Source organism: Aquila chrysaetos, chromosome 7, assembly GCF_900496995.4.
Source record: "Aquila chrysaetos chrysaetos chromosome 7, bAquChr1.4, whole genome shotgun sequence".
NCBI classification, from domain to species: Eukaryota; Metazoa; Chordata; class Aves; order Accipitriformes; family Accipitridae; genus Aquila; species Aquila chrysaetos.
The window spans coordinates 11551662-11576279 of NC_044010.1; the positions used below are offsets into that span (position 1 = coordinate 11551662).

Here is a 24618-nt window from a genome sequence, read left to right on the forward strand (position 1 = left end):
GGCTTCAATTTTCTTTGTCTGGCTTCTCACTTCTGGGGTGCAAAGGACAGTTACATTGGTGCATGGAGTTCTGAATTTCTGACCTTCCTCTTTCTTGCCCCCCACCCTTCAATTGCTGCCTTTTGTGGGATCTCTTCAAGGAATTGGGAAGAAATTTCATACGTGAAGAAGGCTTTAAAATTAAGGTAGGGTCTGTGTGAAGTTGGCTTAAGGATTGGATTGCAGAAAAAAAATAAAATCAAAGGGGATGAATAAAGACCTAGTAGCAAGTGCTAGGGTAGAAAATAACACATTGGTGGCCATAGCTTGGGTGGAGGTGGATACAAATAGGAGCAGGGCCAAGAGGAACAGGGAAAACCTTGAAAACTTCCTTGAACCATCAACAGATGCACACAGCACTTGGAGGCCCTTTCTCAAGGCAATGAGGAGGAACTACATCCCCCTACTTGAAAAGAAAAAATACAACAGGAAGATTTAGACCAACTCCTCTTCCAATTTATCTGGGAGGGAAACAGTCAAAGTGACAAGTCCAGAGCATAGGGCTCTGCAGAGCTGTTGTGTCCTAAGGCACCTTGCCTACATCCGCTTGTCCGTTTTGGCATCTAACACTCGTGGAAATTCGTAGTAGAGTACCCCTAGCTCCAGCTGTAGACCTGCTACGCAAGCCAGGACAGTGCTTCCTAATGGCACCTATGCTTAAAAATGCCCCATTTGAAGATAAGTTCCCAGTGTACACTGTTATACCCTGGTCCTTCACATATCATCCAGCACCTCTAGCTACCTGCGCTTATTGCATGGCTCTGAGCTGTATGTGTGTTCGTCATGCTGCTTTGACAAGCTGAACCCTGTGCTCCTCATCACTTAACCCAGTATTTAGAGTGTCACACATCACCACACTCAGTTAAGCTGAAAGAATAGGTCTGCTTTTTGGCAAAATATACCCAAATAATATAGAAAGAAAAAGAAAGCATTGCTTTGCACTTTTCTTCTGCCTTACTCTTATGATGCACAAGGTTAACATTTGCTTGGACGTGTCTGTTTAGAGAAGGTCTGGTAAGGCAGACACAGACCTATACTGTGGGGTGGGGGATAAGATTTCAACAAGGAGATGATGGGTGCTGGGCAGGAGCTGCTAGTCGAGGAGTTGTGTCTCTTACTTATATGTTTTAAAGACGATACCATACATAGATTAACAGCATGTGAGAAAACAAAAGCTGATCAGGTATCATTTACAGGTATAGATTAGGATTACTTTTACACTGGAAATTAGAGCTGGATTTATATAGCTCAGTGTATCTGGTCACTATAATGCTACAGAGGTTATAGTGAAATTGATTCTCAACAAAACCTCCTTTAAGAAAAACTTGTGTTTATTTGGGCTTCTCTATCTCTGCATTCTTTTTGGTATCACAGAAACATGTGGAGATAGATCTGTAGCCAAATACTAATTCATAAACTCCACAAACACTAACTAACACCATCTGTGGCAATTTTTACTGCAAATTACCACAACATGTGAAATGCTTCTCTCAGTCTGATAAGCAGAGCCTTGTCATGGGAATAGTGTCACAAGGCCTCCTTGCACCATGGCTCTCATTTCCAGATGTCTCTGTTTTACATACATAGGAAAAGATGCTTTATTATATCTTCCAGTAAACAGGAAGGTTCATCTTTTCAGTGCGCCTTGAATGTCAATGCAAAGCAGAAATGAAAGAAATCAAAATAAGCAGCAGGAGTAGCACATCTGTGAGTAAACAGTTTTCTCCAGCACAAAGCTATTCCCCAGATGCCGGAAAGCCATTTTTATCTGTCCTCTCCTGTTTTTTCTCAGGGTCTGACTCCCTCTCCCTTGAGCTTCTAGCAGGACTTTGGACAGGTAGAAAAAAACAGAAGGAATTTGGAAGGGGAAAAACCCCCTCAGCCACAAGCAGACCAAAACAGTGGGAATAGGAAAAAGATATGGACAAACAACCCATCATATTCCATTCATATCTGATTTGCTTGCTTGTCACATAAAATATTCCTTCCTGCCAGCAGCGGACTGTCTTTCCGCAAACATACTTTGCCATCGCCACTTTCAGGAGAAACTCTGGAGGGCTAGAAAGATTTTGCTTTGAGGATTTCTCTTCCATCTGAAACAATGATTTAGTTTATTTGTTGAACTATTTCCCCCTAAGTTTTGTACCTGCAGGACAGTCATTTCTTATGTCCCCACCCTCAATTTGGGTTGTCTTAAGCTCATTGATCGGCACTTCCCTTTAGTCCTAGGAATAGCTTCTTGCCTATTGTGCACATCTGGCTTCTCTTCAGAGAGCCGGCAGCTTTCTGCGACAATCAAACCCACCAGGAAGTACTAAATTAAGATTTGTAATTGTGTTCTCCAGAGGCATTTACTAGCCCTGGCAGGCAGAACACGTCATTTTTGGAGTTTCCCTTTTTGGGGAGCAATGCTATGCCTTTATTTTGCTTGATTATTCATATCAGCTTCTTTAGATGGTAGGTCTGATGTGCTGACCTACCACTACAAGACCTTCCTCTTTCCACTGACTATCTAAGGAAAGTCAGCTCCTAACTTGGGTGCTTGGGAATCTCACCAGCTTAAATACTTAGGAAAAAACTGACTGATAATTAAAAAGCTTGGATTTTTTGTGTATTTGTTTTCCCTGTTCATTTTGAAGTTCTAGGGGAGAGCCCAAACTTTCTTGGAAAACTGAAAAAGTATTCTGTTTGGAGGTAGTTCTGGTCATAAAATATAGTTTGTGTTTTGCAAGCTGTTTGGTGTTCACCATTTATGGAAAGTTACTAGAAGTCATTGCATTGCTTAGAAGATGACTAAATTATTATGATCTTCACCAGAAGTTGATAGCTAGCTGACACTGCCTTTAGAGGCTGAGCTGGTAAACAGGATATCAAAGGAAAGACTGACCTAATTAAAAAATAAATGGGGCATGGGAATAAAGATCCTCTTTTGATATAAGCACCTTTAGTATAATAAAGGAACAATGAAAGAACAATAAAACCCCGTTTAATTGCAAATGTTCAACTTTTTCCTCTACCTGTTAGCAGCTCTTTAAGTGAGCTGTGTTTTAAATCTGAAGGGATTTGAAATCCTCCAGGATAGAGGTAGTTTGTCAAATATTTGTAATTTAAATAAAAAGAGGAGGAAAAGTGCAAACTCTTCCCATATTGTCCTGAACCATTAAAGCTATGTGCCAGAGGTATGCTGCTGGTGTAAAAAAACCACATCATTTTTATTGCTTTGGGGACAGCAATGGAAGGAACATGTGAACGGATGCTAAGAATGAAAAGCTGTGCCTGAAGCCTGATGGGAGTTTAAGTTCTTTTGATACACTCAAAACTGTGTCAACCCCTTCCATGAATATTTCATTGGTTTTTAAAAGGAAAATGGTCATGGCATTTTTATATATATATATATATATATATATATATATATATAAAAGTGTTTTCAAAATACTTATTTCATTCCTTCCCTGCACCCTTCTGTAGTAGCCCACAGAAATACTGTGCTGCATAAAAGGTTAGTAAGATTCTGAATAAATCAAGAATTTGATATATTCTTTAGATGTTGGCATGAAGAAATTCTGTTCTGGTTTGCAATCAATGGGATCATTGACTTATATGGGACCACAAATGGTCCGTAAGTACACATTCATTTATCATTCTGAGTGTACGTTTGAGTTTTCCAAGAAAGGTGGGGTTTAAAAGACCTGTAATTGCTATGTATATTCAAAAAGCTGGAAGACTAGATGGCTCATGGGATAGGAGAATGGAATACCAACCATTTTTTCTTTAGATCAGTTGCTCAGACTCAGCTGTGAAAAACAGTGCTTGAGTACCATTGCCATTCAGAGGTTGTTTAGTGACCTGTGAGAGAAGAAATGACTGTGTTTCCCAAATAAATAGTTTTCCACAGCATGCAAAATTCTACATGCCAACACACCTGTTGATACCTTGGTAACTTGGACAGCTAATGAAAATGATCTAGAGAGGAACAACAAAAGGTACAATTGTTTTGCCGGGCTCTTGAACATCCTCTGCAAAGAAACAGAAGACATCTTGAGAGGTTTGACCTTGGTATTTGAGAAATCAGGTGCAGTAGCAGTAGTGCCCCAACACTATCCTCAGGTAGAAAAAACTGCTGGTGCAGATTATCACTATTTCAGATTCCTTGTTTGTCATTTTACTAACCTGATTGCTAGACAGTCTTAGAAGGCAATTTTGGTTTGTACCTTTGTGCAGGAGGTAGGCATATGCAGGATAGTGTGTATGACCTCTTTTGGGCTCTTCAACAGTGCATTGTTGGAAAAGTTTTGCAATTCCATTAGGGCAGCAAGGAAAGCCAAATCTCAGACACAGTCCCAGGTGAAATACTATATACTTTGTTTAAGGTTTTGTTGAGCACTTGTAGAAGCAATTGAGTTGTCAAGTATCATCTGAGGCACAGAACAGTCACAACATGAACGTGGTTCTTCATAGCTTTAATCTCTCCTCCTTTTCCTCTTTTCCATACTTTGACATTTGGACTTTCTTCTAGAGCATGTCCCTTAGGGCCAGAGGTTGTCACACGATGATGTCCCTTTCATGGGGCCTGATACCCTCTACCTCCTCTGCCTCTATAGGTTTCTTCCCCTGCTTCTTTTTCCCTTTTTGAGTGTTCTGTGACTCCCTCCCTTCTACCCTCCCAGTCTCTCCAGTATTCTGCACAGGACATGGGTTAATCTACATTTTTTTGTAAACAGTACAGCTTTAAATGAGACAAGAAGTTCAGTCCTTACTAAAAGCAACGAGACATTCAAACCGGAGCCAGTAGCATTTGATGATTTAGCAACTCAGAAGTTAGTATTTCATTATAGTGTTGTTTGTAAGTGCAGTAACAACTGTGTAGCAAGCTGTCTTAAATTCTCTTACAGTTCTACTACAGAGGAGGTGAAAATAAAAATTAAGCAGTTATACAGGAGATCTTTTAGAATAATTGTCTTTGGCAGTTAGGTTACCTTTGATGGCTGAACCTCCTCTCACATGGCTGCTGTAAGGCAAAAAGCAGTGCAGGCCTAAGCATAAGACATCACTTTTCAAGTCAATCCCTCTACCTTCATTGAAACCCAGAGCTTTGTCTTCAGCTCAGGCTGTAGAACTGAAAGGTTCCCTGCCTGCTACATGTACCACCTGAGCAGTGGCTCCTTTCCTGATCTTTAGGTCAGAAGAAGTTGTCAGGTCACTGGAGAATAAAGCAAGGGTTAACAGAAACGCCAATGACGCAAACGATTTGGGCAGGGACTGGAGAGAAGAGCCTGTTCCAGCAAGAGATGGGTCATTATGCTTGTTATTTCAGACAGAGCTCTTACAACCTAAAGTCAGCTAGATTTTGCCATGTTAAAATCACATATTTAGGGTGTTTTCTGCCGCAGCTTTCTAATAAGGGCAAGTCAAAAAGTACAGTGTAAAGCTACATACATTTCCTATTTTTGGAATATTCTACTGTATTTAACAGAAGTTTTAAAAATGGTGATTAAAAATCCCTCCCTGATATCTTCAGCAACTTCTGTAATCATGCAAGACTTCGAGAAATCTTTCCATGTGGAAAATCTTGATCTAGTATCTAGTAAATGGACATAAATTCTTGCACACAGGGAACCCAAGCTTTGAATATTTAATCAAATATTTAGCTGTTACAGTTTGTATGGTACAGCTAATCTTACATAAGGTAAAAAATTAAATGCAGCTGTGAGATCTTTTCCACACCACAGCAAGCTATCCTCCCACTTTGTCAGGGATGCGTAACTATGGCATAAGGTTTGATCATGCCTGTTAATGCTTAAGCAATTTCATATCTACAACAAAAGGCAGTTTCCTTGTGGCTTTGAATTCTCAGATTCTCAGAAGAAAAAGTACCTATTTATTTTCCTAGCATATTGAGCTACCAGAAAAGAAAATGAGATAATTTTAGGACGATTAAGAATTGTTCAAAAAGGGGACTGTCACCACTAATTACCTTTAGTTGTTTGGATGCAATAGAAAGAACATAAAGTCATAAGGATTTCTTAACAGTAAAAGAGCTTATATTAGAAAAGAAACTACCAATTACCCTGTTGATTGGCAAAGCTCACCCAACTGCACAGAGTGAATTTGAAACCTGTGATTCTTTCCAAGGTGAATATGGTGACAAAATGATTAGCCATTCTCAGTGCACATCTATCTTAATTAAAACCTACCCCTCTGTGATGATGATATAGGCAGCCCAGCTTCTCTAGACGCTCACAGCTGGCATCTGCATCAATCTTGTTGACAAAGACACTTCTTGAGAGCATGTGCTATAGTGTTTTTTCTCTCCCATGCAGGGCTTTGAAGCAAAAGCATTCCTGTGGGCTCTGGCAGCCTTCAGGATCAGTGGCTCAACACTGCCCCTTAACCACTTCAGTATTTGCGAAGGTGTGTACATAACATGAGCTAACACTGAGCTTTCTTTTTCCTTTTCTGCTGTCTATTCAACTAGCAATAAACATTTCGATAGTCAGGTCAACTTACAATATTCCTTCATGACTACAAAGCACCTGCACCGTGACGAGTTGCAGCTTCATGTTTCAGAACAAGACTTTGGGGGGGCGGTCACACTTGACAGGTTTCCATGTGCCACCTGATTTCACTGATACACTTGATGAGCAGCTGACAGATTTAGAAGAATGAGACCAATAGAACATTGTGGCCATCATGCATTTATCTTAAGCAGCTGTGTATCAAATTGTGCTTAAGTAATTAAAGGAAATTTATGTTAATCAACTTATTAAAAAACCCTTTTAATAAAACACAACACTCCTCCTGGATTGGTAATTCACTTCATATAATTACAGTTACATGGAAAAATTAGACAAATTTAAATGGAAATACTCTCTTTAAAATCCCTTTATAAAAAAAAGACTGTGTACATAGATAATAGTCATTTTTCAAAGTCTGTAACTTCATTGGTTTAAAAGCAAAAATCCAAAACACAGCTGTTCCCATACACCCAAACTGCTTAGATTGGACCATTTTATTTTAAATATTTTAAAGCCAATTCTGAAGGACACCACCCTCGTAGGATCTAAATGCAAAAGCACTAGATTGAGAAAAGTGGTTTTTTGAAGCCTGGGTGTGAGAAAACGGATACTGACAATGACATATTAATGTGCCAATGATGAATAAATACAAGAACTTAAAATTTGAACCACCAGCAATCTCATACATAATTTTTTTTTTTTTGGAAAGGATATAAAAGATTCAAATGTCAGAACTATAATGTCAGAACTGTTTATAATGTCAAGTGATGCATGTTGCATACTTTCAGTATATTCCATTGATCAAACAGAACCTGGGATAAGTGCAGATGATGGAGCACATTTCATGTGCAAATGGACATGGGTTTGAAATGAATTTGGAAGAAAAACATTTTCATATTGAAATCTTAATAATTGTTTCATTCAACCTGCACCAATCCATGCACAAATTATTTTGCATAAAGCTGATGCTTCTAACAATAACTAATATGAGTGTGATGCCTGCAGGGCACTGTCAGCCAAGGAGAACTTATTCTTCTGATATAATGTAGTAATTTGACAAAACTTGTTGCAGACTTGAGAGAGTATCAATCCCAACAGAGCCAGAGAGAACTATAATTTTCCCTTTGCAGACAGTTCGTGCAGTTCCATTTCAGCTCATAGAATTAATCATGTTATTTATAAAGTAAGGTTGAGTTGTTTTCAGTCTGGTTTCCTAAGAAAATGAGGCATATGTGATCATGCCATCTGTGAATCCCTGCACTCCTAACAGCTACCGCGTTCAGAGACAATTGCAACCCAACTTGAAAGAAGGTAGAAGTCTCAGAGAGACTAAATTGCTAAAAGCTTTCAGCCGGGTATCTGAGCAGGGCAAAGATACCTAAATTAGTACTCCTTCTCAGGCAAAGGCAGGAAGAATTCAGCTGTTGAACAGTCTGTTTGGCAGAAGCCAGCAGTTCCACCAGCAGGAAGGAACTAGTCACGATACCTCTTACCTTTTGTCTCATACAGCCATGGCAAAGAGCCCAGTGAAACTGAATTGTTTTGAAAAGGAGGACATACAAGTCAAAGGACACAAATCTCTGGGAAAACAGAGTGCTTACAAAATGATTTGGTTTTAGCTATTCTTTGAACATCTAATTTTACTCTACAAAGATAACAAAATTTCATTCCAGCGCTTCTGTAAAAGGTTAATTTGAAAGAACAGTAGCTGAACCCTGCCAAAACCATCAAAACATCACATTATTTTAATTTACAGTTGTAATAAAATCAAGAGTGGTAGACAGCTTGTTGAGGAGAATGCATATCTCGGTAATATTAAGCTGAGTTGTTTCCCAGAGAACCTACTCCAATTTTGAGTACTGGTTAGAGCAAACGTTAAGTTAATGCAAACCAGGCTTCATTCTTAATTGATCCGGATAGAACCCAGTCCTACCTAGAAGTTTATATCCACACTTTAGGTAGTAGGTTAAAGAGCCTGTGCTTAAAAGAATAAATTTATTAACTCTGTGTCTTCTAGAAAGGTTGCATTTTGCGATATTTTCGTTATTTTATTGATTACTCTGAACAGTGTTCATAGAGACCAAAGAAGTTATTTGTACTGCATCAAATAGCTTTTCTGTTATATGTGGGCAAAGGTTTGTGTTCTGTGGCTGCCACAGTCATTATAAAGAATAAAGAAAAGAAAAGGAGAGAGATGGAGTCAAGAGTGAAAATTGTTACTCCTGGAGCAGACTGCTCAGTATTGCCTGGGCAGGCTTTGGCGACATCAAGCTCTCTGAATGCATCAATATTATCTTCCTTGAAATGATGACACAGATGCCACATCCGTCACTGGATCCTTCAGATGCTGTGTCTTCTGCCGTTCTGTATGACTTTGAGTACGTTGGAAAGGTCAAAACTTTTCGTAATCAATTCCATTAGGTCCTTGTCTTTTTCCACACCACTGATGAATTCTTCTAAAGTCAGTTCCCCTAAAAGGAAGTCAGATACTCCTTAGGAACCAGCAATCACTCTCAGCCCAACACAAGGCCATTCATACTGGATTGAATCCCTCAGGAAGGTCCCCTGTTCTCTGCTGATAGGCAAATGCAGGCAGAATATTTTCTAATCTTTTCCCACTTTGCATCAGATACTAGAACTCATACTTGCTTTTTTCTGTTAAAAGAAATCAAACACACCTTTCACTGAAGTCTAAGACCACTGTGAGTGCTTAGCATCTATGGTGACAGAAATGTGTAAAAATGGGTACTAATGAAGCTTCTATCAAGGCTGAATTTAGATGTATGGACCAATTCTCACTGAGCTAACTGGAATTTATCTTACAGCTGGTTTTAACAGATTAGGGTGTGATTTGCTGAGGATTACCAGGCATACTCCTTGTGTTGACTCCTAGGATTATTTGGAGCCACAATAAGACGTAGTAAAAAAATTGGTTAAGTGGTTTGATTAGAGAAATTCTTCCAAGCAACTGAAATGGTCATTTAGAGCGTGATTTTTTGGTCTTATGTCAAAATCAGGTAATACCTTGGAAGTTGCGAGACAACTGTAAAATCTCTTTTATTGAGGAGCAGGAATATCATTTAGCATTATTCCTCTTTTCCTGCTCACTTCCTTGTCAGCAAAGGCAAAGGCCAGTCCTAGGCATGTCTGTGCTTGCATGGTGCACAGGAGTGTACACAATTCTGTGGTTAGAAGTTATTCCAGTGATACTGTTTTTCTCTGAGAGAGGAAGCAGAACTTGGTTTAATAGGACGAGCCGGATCTTTTTTTCTGAGAACGGTTCAAAGATTCTTGTTAAAATCACAACAATGAATGATTTCTCACTGCAATAAGAAATTACAAGAGGCCAGACAAAGAGGAAGATAGCTGGATGACTTAGGGCCCCAGGGTGCAGGGGAGCAGTGATTCAAATCGCATGCCCTTCTGGTGAATGTTTAGCTGGATGACTTTTGGCTATTTTTGGATTTAAGTACTCCCCAGAGTTTTTTTGTGTTTTGTTTTTTGTGCATGGCAACCTTGGAAAGTTCATCTGATGTGAAAAAGAAAAATGATCAGCATTTGAAAAAATATGAAAACCACTTTCTACCCACGGGCAGTAAAGGCTGCTTCCTCTTTAGGCATATGGGTCCTCACTGCACCGGTGAGCAGGCTCATATACACACTATTAAAGTGGAAAGACGTCATTTGACTGAAGTGCTGGCTCTTAGACTTCACTGAGAGGAGTAAGACCCTCTCCAGGGGCTGGCGTGCAGTGCCCTGAGAATGTTCGTGCCGCCTCTTTCAACACCAGTGCCCTTATATAATCATCCCAGGAGCAGAGACAGAACAAGCCGTCTCCGTACGCTTGCCTGCATTGTCCTGCGTTGCTGCTCGGCCGCTCACTTCCTCCAATCTCTCCTCCTATCCCAGGCACTCCTCTTACGTCCCATCTCCTTCCCTCTCTATTGCCTTTGGCTGAGGTCTTTGGGTGGATGGGGTTCCTAGACTTGTCAGATGGACACCCTGCATCATTTTCCTGCTTATGCAGGTCAACTGATCTTGAATTCCCTCCTCTTAATCCCAGGCTATATATTTCAAGGTACCAGTACCAGCGTGCAAGCAGACAAAAACCGCTGCAGTTACCAGCAAGATGTAGTTACACTGGCATGCCCAGACTCACTGCAACTGTGATGGGTCTCAGGTTTCCTTGAGCTAATGAAAATAAATTGCAAAGCCATCAGATTTGGTTTAAGAATTGCTCCTTACAACCATGGGATTCTTTCTTGTATTTTAATGCGAGGAAGGACATTGCAACTTGTCTATTTGCCCTCTTCTTTAATAAGAAGCTACAATGAGGTAGCATAGTTTAAGCCAAACTTGGTAAAATTTGTCCCATTCCTCAGGTGAAGCTAGTCCTGCTGTTTTGCAGCTATTTGAAAAATAACTAACTGTGGAAAGCAGTTTGAAATGGGAGTATTATGAAGAGAATTCTGAATAATTCATGTTCTGGCATTTCATTGCTAAAATGTAAGACACAGAAGTTATTTTTTCAGCTGATGGTCTAGCTCAGATAAAATTATTACTTGCAGTAAACATATGGTCGAAGCAGTGGCCAAGGTACAAATAATCATAGAATTTGGGTTAGATTCTAGGATATGACTGTATGTTATTTGGAGTCCTTTGGTAATTTGCCTTCACCCAAAAGGTGGGCCAAGCAGGTGGGGAAAAAGTCCTGCACGAGTTATTCATATGCATCACAAGATCACTGTTTATACTTTGATTATATATCACAAACAGCTTTTTTTAAAAGTAACCTTAATACACCAAATAAGACCAGAAAAATGAACAAAACAATGCCCCACATTCCTGGCTGGGATCTGATTTTGCTCTGCAGTGCTTTCCTAATATTCCTAATTTGTCAATGATTGCAGTAACTGATGTAAAACATAATTGCCAGTGGAGGGAAGATCTTCATGATTAGAAGCATGGGGGAAGACACATGCGGCAGGTTTTCTATTAGAAACAACTTTGAAGCAGTGAATTAAAGTTTTAGTTTCCAAATGCAAGTCCAATTGGCTTAATCTAGCTATCTTGAGAAAAAACAGAAGCATGTGTCTTAGCATGTGTTAACGATCAGCCTTCAAGGGACATCCAATATGCTGTCCAGTCTTTAGAACGTGCTAGAGCCTGTGCAACCATGCTTCTTAATTGGTTTTCTTATCCATTTTAGATTAAGCCAACACAAATATACTAAAAAAAATCTCAATGACACTTTCATTTTGCCGTGCAACCAGAGTACTGGCATTTTGGATGAACAGTGCAAGACCTCCATGTTTTAGCCCCTGCTGCATGTAATTCCTCTGTCAGCTTAAGTCAAGTTGACTAACACTTCACTGTAAAGCTGAAGTAATATATGAGTAAAGACAAACAGATTCAGGCTTTCGGTTTGTCTAAAACAGTCAGTCCTGCAGTAGTGCCTTCAACTCCCCTCTTGATCCCATACTTGGTTATGGGGGAAAATCCCTGCCAATGCCAAGAAAACCTAGATTCTTACCGTCATTGTTCACATCTATCTTCTGAAATATCATGTTTGTGAACTCTTCGGCAGACATGTTGGTGTGGCCATTAATAGCCTGGATAGCCTAAAGGCAGAAATGCAGAAAGTTCTTTCAGACATTTTTCCATCAAGTTGTGAAAACAATACGCTGGCAACTGCAGTAATTGCGATGCAGCTCTTTAGTTCACCAACCCTTTCAAAAATTGCTAAATAAATAGCTATTTCAAGTAAATCTTCAGTAATGAGGATTGGAAATTTAATTAACATAACACAGCCTGAAGATTACAGGCTAATTTACATATCTCTGAAGGTCTTCTGAAACCATGTGGCACCTCTGCTTTGCAATACGCTTTAGATTCCACACCAGCATTCTTATCTTGCCCTAGAGAGTTCTGTGTCTTTAGAGAGTGCCCTATGGTCTGTGTGATTTAAATAGAGTATTATTTTTCACAGCCGAAAGCACATGAGGAGAAAGCCCAAGTCATTTTTCTATTAAGACATGCTTAATTTAGTAGTCACAAATAAAGTCAGACCAGCAGTCCTGGAAGCTGGCGTAATTTACTTGTCCTCCATAGAAATTAAGAAAGCCAGAAGTTTCCCCTCTACTTTTTCTGTGGCAAAAAGGACCCAATATTTGGTATAAAGGTATAAGATATAAATGAATATTTTTGCTAAATTGTATCCCATTCACTGAGACAGTAATTTTTGCATTTGGTGGTCATTCAGGTTAATAAAATAGGAGCCTATATGTTAATAGCCAGTGGTTCAGATGCAACAAGCATGTGTTTAAAGAGTTGGATTCAAACTCAATATCCCAATTAGTAATTGACTGGGAAAATACGTGCATATATATTTATAAATACACATGCATATATGTTCTATAATGTGCATACTATAGAATTTGTTTTTCTACACCTGAATTATCTTGAGATGAACTGTGTTGTGTGAAATAATTCACCATATATGCCAGTTGTTTCTTTCAGTATTCCTGATATTATATTAGAACTCATTATATTTAAATAAAAGGTTAAGTTAAACTTATTCAGCACTGATGTGGAGTTTTTGACCACTACTGTCTTTATCTGACTTTGCACAAATGAGTTCCAAAAGGGCAGCAAGAATTTTACAAAAATAGGTACGTAAACTTGTTTGTATTACTAATTCATACTTTAGCTACTTTTGGTGTTCCATATGTCTGACCCTGATGCAGTCTTCAGCAGAAAGTTGTACTCCTGCCACAGTTAAATTTGTTGTAGCGCTAAGAGTAAAGCAGTGGTTCCTGAAGTACTTGAATCACTGACTACCACAGAGTCACCTTAAATAATAAAATAACTGGGCTGTTAAAAGGCATTGAGAGGGTCCATGGTTGTCTGGAAGGAATTTTAATCATTGATAATGATCTGCTGGTCCAAAGTTTGCATAGCTGTAGGGACATATGAAGTTTTAATAGGACTTCTGTGATTTAAATTAATGTCTCAGATATGACATCATATCTTTTTGGACAAACCCTTGCTTACTGATGCTTAGTATAAGGAGGGCCCCTAATGGCTGTGAGCCTTTATTTTTATTTTTGTTTAGAGCCCACTGATTTTAATCTAGCCTAGGTCAAATGACTTAAGCAGGTTTAAGTTAAAGTTCCCATACTCCAAAAGAAAAGAAAACACACAGAGGTTTAAACTGGTTTTAAAAACAGGTAAGTTGAAAAAGAAATCTTCTTTACATTAAAAGGATTTTAATTCTCTTTTTGGATAAAGCCCAAAACAAAACACAGTTGCCTCATTGCCTCTGGGTGAAAAATGACGCAGAATATCTGCAAAAGAAAGATGTCATTAGTCTTAAATGAGGAGAAATCTGGGAGATGCAGCCTCTCCGTCTACCTTTAGAAAATTGCTCTTTAGAAGGTGACGCATCAACCTTATTTGTTTGACCCCGTGGCTCCATCTGGCTCCAGTTCCTTTTAATGTGAGCAGCAGCTCTTGAAAGTCTCTAACAATGACTAGCCAGGCACCAGCACAGAATCCAGGAAGAGTATGTTCCTTGTTTATTATGACATTAAATCCCTATTTCGATTTTATGCTCCTTGCAGCAAAACCTTGATCTGTAACGAGTCCTGTACATTTAGGGAGCAGTATTAAGTCATTCATATTTGCAAGGAACCCTGTAATACCTTTTAGATGAAAGCAGCTACTGAAGTGCAAAATACTATTTCACTAGAGCAGGTTGAAAAATACATAAATCATTTTAAAGAAAGAATTTCACCGCTCTGGTTTTATGGGTTTGAAATGGACCCATTTTCTGCAAAATTTTATACAATATTTGTATTTGGATGTCACTGCATGATTTCATGGTAAAATTAAATTACCCCAATTTAATTTTAAAATAGGAGTAATGGCATTTGTAGTAAACAAATCTAAAAGCCTTTCAAAAAATTAAAATATTGGAATATGTTGATGACGTGTATTGTTTCTTGCAGCAAGATCAGTTTGAGAAGCCAGTTTTCCACAACTGACTGGCACAAACACTTGTAAACAGCTGTTTTATTCATTATGCTGCTTCAGTTCTACCCTGCCTTATAGTATAGTTTATCACAATAATGTCTCTACTGTTTCTACAGTTTTTCACTTTCAGTAAAGCATTATATCTGTAGAGCTATGTTTTAAAGTCAAATACTACTTAGATACATTTACTTCAATAAGCAGGAAAATAATGGCAGGAATGTCACTAGCCAGAACAATTCTGGTTTTACAACTGTAAAACATTAGGTAAGGTACAGACAATCCATTTACAACACATGATGAACCACTGTTTCAGGGGCAATGCACTGTGTCAAATGCTCTTGCTATTGGTCCTAACTTGCTTACCGTGAATATGCTTAATAGTTCTTTTTTGTCAATACATCCGTTTCCATCCGCATCATATAACTTAAAATACCACTTCAATTTTTGGTCAATTTTCCCTCGTATAACCAAATTTATTGCAGCTATGAACTCCAAGAAGTCTATAAATCCATCCTAAGAGAGAGAGAGAGAGAGAAAAAAACATATTTAACAACATTGGTTTTCTGTTAATTCTGGCAATTTCACAGAAACAGGTCACCAAATTCACTATAATCCACACTGATTTATAAAGCACCTTAACACAGAAATCTCCTGTGGTGTTTAAAAAGGATGAGCTCAACTGGAAGTACTATGGGAAGGGGTGTTAGCACAGACACTTTTGTTCTCCCCTGAAAGCTGGGGGCAGCGAGGGTGGGGGGCAAATCTGTTCTGAGCGATTGTTATTGACACTTTTTGATGATAAGAGAAAGAGTTTTGTAGTAGACTTCCACATGCAAAAAAGGGGAGTCTGGGATATCTGGTTTGGTACCAATGAGATGTCTAAGCAGAGTTGCTTATATTCATATGGGTACTGCAGAACGACGGATGATTTCCAGTGCAACAGAGCTGCTCCAGGTGTTACTCATCTGAGAGATCATGTACTAAGTGTTGTACATGGTAACCAATAACCTGGCATGAACCCCAGGTACTGTGGTTTATCCATATAAACATCAGGTCTCTCTTGAATAAATGCATTTTGCATGGGATATAAAGCCTTCAAGTCATAAACTAGTTTCTAAATAGTGAGGACTGGAGGAATATTCATAGGGAAAGAGCATTTCAGATTGATTTAATTCCCTATTTTCTGCTTCCTTCTCTGAAGCTACTGATGGAAATCTGTCAAGGACAGGCCTCCATGGTCAGGTGGTCCAAGCTACTGTGACAGTTCCTCTGTTTCTACAAAAATGCGGTGAGGATGGAAGAAACAGTTGCTGAATTTGGAGAGTACTTGCTCCAACTGTTTTTCATGTGCATATAAAAAGAATTAACAGCTGGTAAATTTAATCTTGTGATCTTTACATTGGTCAGAATCCAATTGCTTGGAAAACGTTGGAAAGCGTCATCAGTTTCAGATGGCCTGTGATTGAGAAGAGAAGGTTGGATGAGTATCTAGTAGGTTTAGCGTGTTACTTATTTTTATTGTCATATATCAATGCACGTCTTGCCAGTTGAGGTTTTGCAATCAGCAGGCATTAATCTGTCCTTGAGACTGTACTAGGCTAAAGGAAAAGAAGTCCTGTAAAGGTGCGGTGCAACTCATTGCCATACTTGTACTGCTTGTTTTGAATTCTGTGCGAGGCTGTTCAGCAGGGTAGCACCTAAGAGGTAAATCCAATGTTTCAAACACACTGGATTCAATGTACATGCAGAAATGGTGCGTGCGTAACTTGTGCAGACTGACCATTGCTTCACAGACTCTCTGTGCAGGTTCTGCTGTGGTTGCTGGATTTACTCTAATTGCAAACACAGCAAAGGCAAAGGCACTATTCAACCACTGTTTGGGATTAAATAAAATTTGGCAGTAACTGCATGTAGTTTTCAAACAAGATTAGGCCCAGTATTAAAAGCAGATGCTTTACCAAAAAATGACACACCGTGTACTGCAAACTTTATGCTCCTTTTTGGCACACCAGCTTGAATTTCAGTTTTGCAAATATTGTTTCAAGAAGCGTCTGATCAAGTATTTTACTGGAGGGCAAGGTTTATTTTGCTGATTACATTTCCATCATCTGATTTGATAGATCTATTAAGAATGTGGTTAGATGCATTTCACATTGCTGCCTTGTTATTGCTTTTCATACTCCTTATGAAACTACAGATTAATTTTAGGTTTGGTGGATGTCCATGACCAGATTAATTTTCTTCTTTCTCCCTTACATTTCACTTTGGATTTTGGAAAATAGTATTTTGTTTACTTTCTTCCTGTGTCTTGGTGTCGCTGTTGTTGCTCTGACAAAGTATCAGAAGTTTGGACAACATAATAATCACCTTAATGTGTCTGGCTGTGTAATTCTGATCTGGTGGATCGATTGGCTGTCTGACTGAAGGCCAAGGACAGAAAACTCCCACCTCTGAAAAACACCTGAGAGAAATTGTAGTTACCAGGAAAGCCCCAGCCACATTCTGTAGACATGCAAAGACCACCGGTGACATGTTAACCTCAGCAGCCAGTGCACCAGGAATAGAAATACTGAGAAGGCAGATATGTTTATCTACATGATGCAGTACCCAGAAGCATTGCACAAAAACATTGATGAGAAATATACTGGTTTTCCTTTCTACACCAAAAACCATACATTGTAGGTAGAAACGCAAATGTTTACGTGATGCAGAAGGCTATGGTGATCTTGTTACACATATACAGAGCTTTCTTAGATAAAGAGAAATACTGCACTTTTTGCAGTAGCATCCAAGAGCCTCAGAATAGTACATTAAATAATGAAAAAAATTGTAACAGTAACCTATGAAGATCATCCTGTGGTTCTGTGAGTACAACAAATAATACAATAAATGTGTTATGATGTTATTAAAAGAATACTGCTGTGCTGATTTACCCATCTGCTGCTTTATAACCATTCACAATGCAAGTATCTAGGTAGGTTCTTACATGTCTCCAGGCTCTGTAAAACTTCACTCTGTGCAGCGCACACAGTAAAGCATCTGTTGCTCATTAGGAAGTCAGTAAATCACAAGCAAAGGGCTACTGTAAAAATAATAAAATAAAATGAAAAAAAAAATCCAAACAAAAAACCCAACAACATAATAAGCAGAGATGATTACCAGTGGTGGAAGTTATAAATAATTTACTTCTGGTGGTTTACTCTGTTATTCCAAAGGGCAACTTTCTAATATTTTTATTAAATGGAGTTAATGCTGGTGAAGCCTGCTTGTTTGGCTGCTTAGGATACTGGACAGATTTGGGTGATGGATGCACTTCTTGTGCGTGAAGGCTTATTTTCCATGTCTGCACGGCACTTGCCCTGCCTTCCTCGGCTGCAGCACATTACAGTGGGATACTATGGGCATCTGGAAGGATGGTGAAGTCCAGCTCCCTTCCCTGGCCAAATGGGCAGAGCCGGCTGGGGAAAGCTCACAGGGTATCCCCTTTGGATACGGTGTAAAACAGCGGGGCAGAAATCTCCTAATGCCGTTCTGAGGAGTGGGCCGGAGACACACAAAACAAATGGGTTCAAAACTTCCTTTACATGCCTCAAAGTCTTCTGGACTTTCTGCTTAGCATAGTAGACAAAATAAAAATATATACTTTTTTTTTTAGTCTCTTAACAGCTTCATCAGATGAACTATAAGCTTAAGGATGCCTTATGGTTGTGCATGCGTTTGTGCCCTTTGATGCTGTGTTTTTGTAACTTGTTTTGCTTTCACTGATGAGTGATTTTTTTTAAGCTGCTTGGAACAGTTTGATTCACAAAACAAAGACAAAAGGCGGCTCCAAAACTGGAAGGCGAATTTGCTGATGATATAAAATTGGTCCTCATGGCCCCGAGGGCACCACCAGCCCTGACTGCCTCTGCCCAGGGCCCAGGCCCCATTTCAGTTGTTCATTAGTTACTGGATCTCCTGAGGAGAAAGCAGTTTAATGTTGTCTTTTTATGAGATGTTTTTGCTTGAGAATGTCAGCCTGTGTGCAGTTGCTGGAGGCTGCTCGCTTTTGTTCGGTGAGGATGGGGATGTGCGTCCTGTGAGAGCAAAGCTGGGCACTGAGGGACCGTAGCGTTACACAACAGCAATTAATACCCCAGCCGGGGAGCTGTAGGAGGGCATTATCATTCAGATCCCAGAATAGTGTTGCTAATCTTCACAGGTCCTTAAAAAACTCTCACAGCTTCAAACTATTTGAATACAGATTAAAAATAATTGACTTGTCTGCTATGAATACACAGCTGATCTTAAACGGCACGGTAATTCAAGGTTGGGCCAGAATGATGGGAACTTGGCATTTTGGCTGCCTAGATCTTACCTGAGAGTGATTTCCTAGCAGTGTTGATGCAGTGCTACTGGGATAGCCGGCCGTCTCCCACCACGCACCATGGCTATGCATGTGGAAAGGGACAATTTCTGTCCCTGCAAAACCCCACGATGGGTGAACTCATTGTCTTGGAGCACTGAGCACTCTACCAAGAGTCTATACACAACAACCAATGTCTTGTCTCCAAAATTTGCTCCTGAAAAAGCTCTAAATTCAACCTGACACCAGGAGAATAGCTCAATAGGCTTTATCGGGATTAACAAATGTGCAAATATAGATGGTCTAGCTCTTTCAAACGTAGGGCTTAGGACATTAAGCCACCTTCCCTCCCCACTCCCTGTCTTTCAGAGCACAACTTAAACCTCATAAAGCAGGGGGAGGAGACACAGGTCAAACAGCAGATTACAACAGCTCAGAATAACTGTGAAATTTATAGCTAATCCTGTGTGCTTCTCTCTTTCTCTCTGGACCCCATTTCAAATATAGCACTGCTTTCTCTGCCCTCAGAAACCAAAAGGAAGATTCATTTTGCTCCGTTTCATCTTCCCCCATTTCCTTGCTTGCTTTTTGCTTCTGAAGACTTTTAGCTGTTCCTCAAAGGTTGCATACACATTATTGAAGAAATACAGAGCTACTTGTGACTCTGTTACTTTGACACGTCCCTAAGGTCTGATATTGGAGCCTGGGGCTTGGAGAGAGCTCCAGATCCCCTGCAGACTATGGCCAGAATCACCAGTTTCCCAAGTAAACAAAGCTGGCATTTGTCATGGGGTGGGGGGAGACTCTGGGCAAGCAAAGGCCATTAGATAAGGATGAAGAACGAAGCGGGGAATTAGGAGCTGCAGATCGTTAAGTGGTGTTGTGATAGCTGCATACCCACTGTTACATAAAGAGATGAGGTTGTATTGACCAGATTGTTACACAAGGTTCTGCTTTGCCCAGATTAAGAGGACCTGTGAGATTTGGGGACTTAGAAAAACCAGGACCTTTGTGTTAGAGGACTGGGAAATGCAGAGCCAGCTATGTGTCCTGGCTCTCAGGCTTGTAGGCTACCCTGGTGAAACCTGGTGAAATCCAAAATGTTAAGGTGACAAACAATTTAATTTCTTTAAAATTAACAACTACCCCCCAACCCCCTGCCATCACTCACGATTTTCTTTCAAGATTACTGGAGAAGCAGAGAGACAGGGAAATGACCAAGGCATCGGGCTGGGTCCTGTGCTCAGCCTGCAGCATGGCACAGCAGTGCCCAGGAGGGCTGTACTGAAGGAAAACATGTGCTCAGGGACCTAGTCTTCTGCCGTCATCTCCTGGATGGTGGTGTTCAGCTTTCTGCACCTCTAATTTTAAGCCTCTGCCTGTGCTTTTAGGAGCAACTTCCCCAACTTAAAACAAAGCAGTAGGCAAGAGAGAGAAAACTAAAAAATGCAGCCATGACCACATAATGCTTTTTTCAGCAAATTTCTTGCTGACAGTTCAAGCACATTTTTCTTGTTTGACAAACCCAAGAATGTAGCAAGACAAACCTCCAGGAAAAGCACTTTGAAGACATCCATGTCTTATACTGGCAAAGATGCTCTATTTGGCAGATTATCTCAGGTGCTCCTAGGTAATGTTTTTATGAATTAATGTCTCAAGGGATGTATGCAAGAAGGCTCTTAAAAGTTAAACACATATACTATAATTCCCTAAACTGCTCAGTATTATCAGATAAAGGACCTCAGGGAAGGAAGAAGTTAATAATCTCTACCTTCTTCGCCTAGTAGGCATTTTTTATTTCTGTAAAAAATGGGAGATTATAGATTGTGTTTTGTCACAAGAAAGCAGCTACCAATTTATTGTCATTGCATGAGTTTGCGGCCAAGTTAGTTAAAACAGATCATTCAATTTATGCTGCATTTTTTCTGCAATTATTATTTCCAAAGTGTGGTTCGCCAACATCATTGTCGCCAACAAATGTGTGAATCATGATTGCATATTTTCGGATGTTTCAAAGCAACACTTAAATGATAAAAGGGGAAAAGAAGAAAATGTAAACCTGGAGTAGCCTTTAGCTTCTCTATTCATAATTAATATGGAAATAAATAGAAAAAAAGACAGTTGCACTTTTAAAAAATACTTAAAATGTCTTTAAATAAAAGAAGCAGATTCCTGAACTGTTTCTCATTAAAATTACTTTCCCCTTTATCTACATCATAATTTAACAAGAAGTATTTAAAAGTAATTATGATTAATTGTAAAGTTAATCTTCATTGCCTATTCATGTAACATGACAAAATTACAGTGTTAGCTAGTAACAGTAGTAATATGCTCCAAGCGCTTCTTAAGCTCAGTGAAAGCTACAGAGTACATGCTAATTTGTTTACACTTAAATGAAATTTTCAAAGACACCCTACACATGTTGTTAGAAAAGTGCAATTGCTTCTGTTTGATGTGTAATTTTGGTCACTGAGTAACTGCAGAGGAAATGACTCTAAACCCTTTCTTTCGTTTTAAAAACAGTCAAGGAGTGTAGGAACTCGGGTAGCACAACTCAATGGGAGACTACAGACATGAAGATTATTTTATTATTTTTAAATAAAATTGAACTTCATCATTCTTTCATATTCCTCCCTTTCTATACTGACTCACATTGAGTTTTGCTACATTTGTTTCTGCAGGACATTCAGTAAAAATGTACGTGATACAAATTTAATCCATGTTAAAGAAAAAAACAAAGAAAAAACTTAAGCCAAAGAACCACTTGACCAAACCTCTAAGTGCTTATTTTTTATTGTCAGCACTTTTTGCCACTAATTTCCCTGTATGCAATGCAGTGATTCATTTTCTCTAGGTCTCTTGTGCAATGTAGCTGGCATTACAGCTTCATACAGGACCTACTGGCTGGGCTGTCTCAACCTGTGGATCTCAGGTGCCGGGTCCTAGCGTGAAAGGGGACTCCTGATAGCCACCTGCCAAGCATTGGTGGATGTAGTACCTCTGGCCTTGCACCACACACAAACACTATCTTTGGTCGGGGCATGCTCTACAGTGTGATGGACCTACTGCCCAAGTGCAGGAAATGTCTATTGCAAATGCAGTGAGCCTGGACGTGGTGTGCACAGATGGCAAGGAAGGGGCTACTCGATGAGGTGGGGACACTCCATGGTGTGTGCTGCCCCATCACATAGCTTAATCCAATCCAGCTAAGCATCAAGACTGCAAATTCAACTGGAATATTACTTAACAGCCCTTGCCTTCATGAATATTTTGAAATTTTGTTTTTAAAGAGAAAATTTCTTGGACATTCAGATTACTTTTTTTGAAATGCAAAAAAAAAAAAGCCACTGAATTCTGCAATGCTGTAACAGAAATCTGAGACAGACCTCACTTCAATATCCCATGTAAAGAATCAGCCTTCCACGCTTGATGCTGCTGTGCCACTACTGGGGAATTGCCTCTGGTCTAAAACTTTGAGATCATAACTCATACCATCAAATCCTACAGTCAAGAATTCAACTGTACTGACATTAAGCAAGTGATGAGTTTAATGGTAATGTTAACGTAGGCTTTTAGCTTGTAATGACACATTATTGTAACATAAGCTAGTACTATCACATCAGTAAGTCCTGTGCCAAACCACTAGAAAACAAAATTAAGATTGTGAAATTGCACCAATAATTGTGGAAAGTCCTTACAAAGTAATAGATTCTTTTTTGGAATCAATATATAAAATTGTATCTAAAAAAAATTGTGGAGGTAGTTAAGAAGTAGAACAAAGACATTCTTTAAGACAGTCTATAAATAGAGAGTAGTGTTTCATGGAACCAGGTGAAATATTTGTAGAACATAGTTTCTGTCCCGTGGAGTTTTTTATAAGGGTGCAGTACCTTTCAAAAGCACTGAAGCATGCTCACAAAAATGATATAACTACAGTGCCTTGAAAACAGCAAAGCATAATTTAACCTCCTCTTTATTTACAGTAATCAGGCTAGTTACATTACATTTGAGATAATTTTATGCTACATTACTCCAGATTAAGGAGAAGCAAATGGTTTGGCTTTGTTGTTTTTGTTGCTTTTGTTGGATTGTGTCCGAAACTAATGGGAGATGGATTTGTACATGTACATGTCAACTCTGAAAAGCCCAAATATTTCAGGAAGTAAGATCTGTAGATTTTTGTTACTTCAGACAGAAGAATTCTTTCTGCTTAAGAGATATCTTGATTCTTATTTTTTTCTAGCCCTTGGTTTAGAAGCTGATTAATTTTTTGACACACAGGCTTTTATTGCTGACTCTATAATGTGATCGCTATGACTGTCATGAAAAGAAAATTTTCTAAGTGTTTGTTGTTGGGGAGACTAATCGAAGGCGATTGTGAGAGTGAAAAAGGGTTCAAAACCAGAAAAAGCAAGAGGTAGACTTCTCTGGGCAAAGTGGTAGTGCCATCCCAGTGTGCTGAGTCAACACAACAACCATGGAAAAGGAATAGCATAAAACGTAGCATGTCTTGCCAACCACAATACCAGCTTATAGGGCTCTTGGCCCCATAGTGTAGTGTGTAATGCAGATGTTGCTGCTGCAGCCTTACTGCCTGGGTTAAGCTGGCTTGTTAGAGTCAGCTAAGAAAAGTGTACTTGTCCAAAGAGTCATTTCAGCCTGAAGACATCCCTAAAATTATGTGTACAGCTGAACTTAACATTTGTGCAACTATTTGAAGACTTATGATACAAAAGAGGACAGTTGTTCAGGAAAATTTGGGAAAATATTTCTGTAATTATCATCCTCTCTCATCACCCTGCTTTGGATAACTATTAACTATCACACCCAATTCTATTGTGTCAACTTTGATAATGCCTGCAAACATGTAAGGATGCAGCAAATAGTCTAGGCAGTTCCTTAGGCAGCCTAACAATTCATATCACAGCAGCTGTTCCTGGTCCTGAGGACACATCAGAGCAAGACAATCTGAGAAAGGAAGCCCAACTGAAGATCAAATTTTCCAGCAAATGAGAGTTAGCAAAGATGCCCTGAGCCATTATAATTAATCCCACAAGAGGTGGAAACACTTAATATTTAGGTTCCAAGTAGTGTTTAAAGTATTGCTTACTAGCAGCCATTTTATTTCATCTCTTAAGAGCTCCTCATGCCTTCAGTAAGAATGTAGAAGGCAGCTATCACACGGTGCTAGGTAACCATTGCATAGTTGGGCCGTGTCAATCTTTAACAAAGTAATGTCTTCAGTAGAATCTCTAGCAACTAATTGCCTCATAACAATGAAAATAATATTCCTCTGTCTCTAATAATTCTTAAGAAGGGGGGGAAAGTGGAGGCAGAAAACAACTGAAAGTCAAATGAAGAATGAGTTACATTGATCATCAAAACATCTTTGAAAAGTATTACATCTTTCTGTGAACATTTGCACACTTTTCTTGGAATATGAGGTGCAACCACTGCTTTCATAGAGAATTTAATGGCCAAATGATTTGCATTTCCTTCTACTACAATACCTGAGAAGATACACTTGGCTAATCTCATTCATGTCCCTATAACCAGAGAGGATAACATCTATTTATAGCCAGAACACAGAATCAGATGATGAAAAGACTACCTGAAAATCGGAACTGTAAAGACACAGCAGGACAGTACAGAAGGAGCTAGGATGAGGAAAAAAGGAATGGTGGT

The 24618-nt window shown here is 39.2% G+C and overlaps 1 protein-coding gene across 2 annotated transcripts in view; it reads right to left on the reverse strand.

Moving 5' to 3' along the window:
* Positions 1 to 7033: 7033 nt before the first annotated feature.
* The window catches only part of GUCA1C (guanylate cyclase activator 1C), a 36455-nt gene continuing 18870 nt past the window's right edge, over positions 7034 to 24618 (reverse strand). For both annotated transcript variants that reach the window (XM_030020445.2, XM_030020446.2), the window contains exons 2-4: positions 14952 to 15101; positions 12088 to 12175; positions 7034 to 9025 (exon numbers count right to left, since the gene is read on the reverse strand). In XM_030020445.2, the coding sequence (XP_029876305.1) occupies positions 8895 to 9025; positions 12088 to 12175; positions 14952 to 15101 (369 nt within the window). In that variant the 3' untranslated portion in view covers positions 7034 to 8894. The remainder of the gene's footprint in view (positions 9026 to 12087; positions 12176 to 14951; positions 15102 to 24618) is intronic.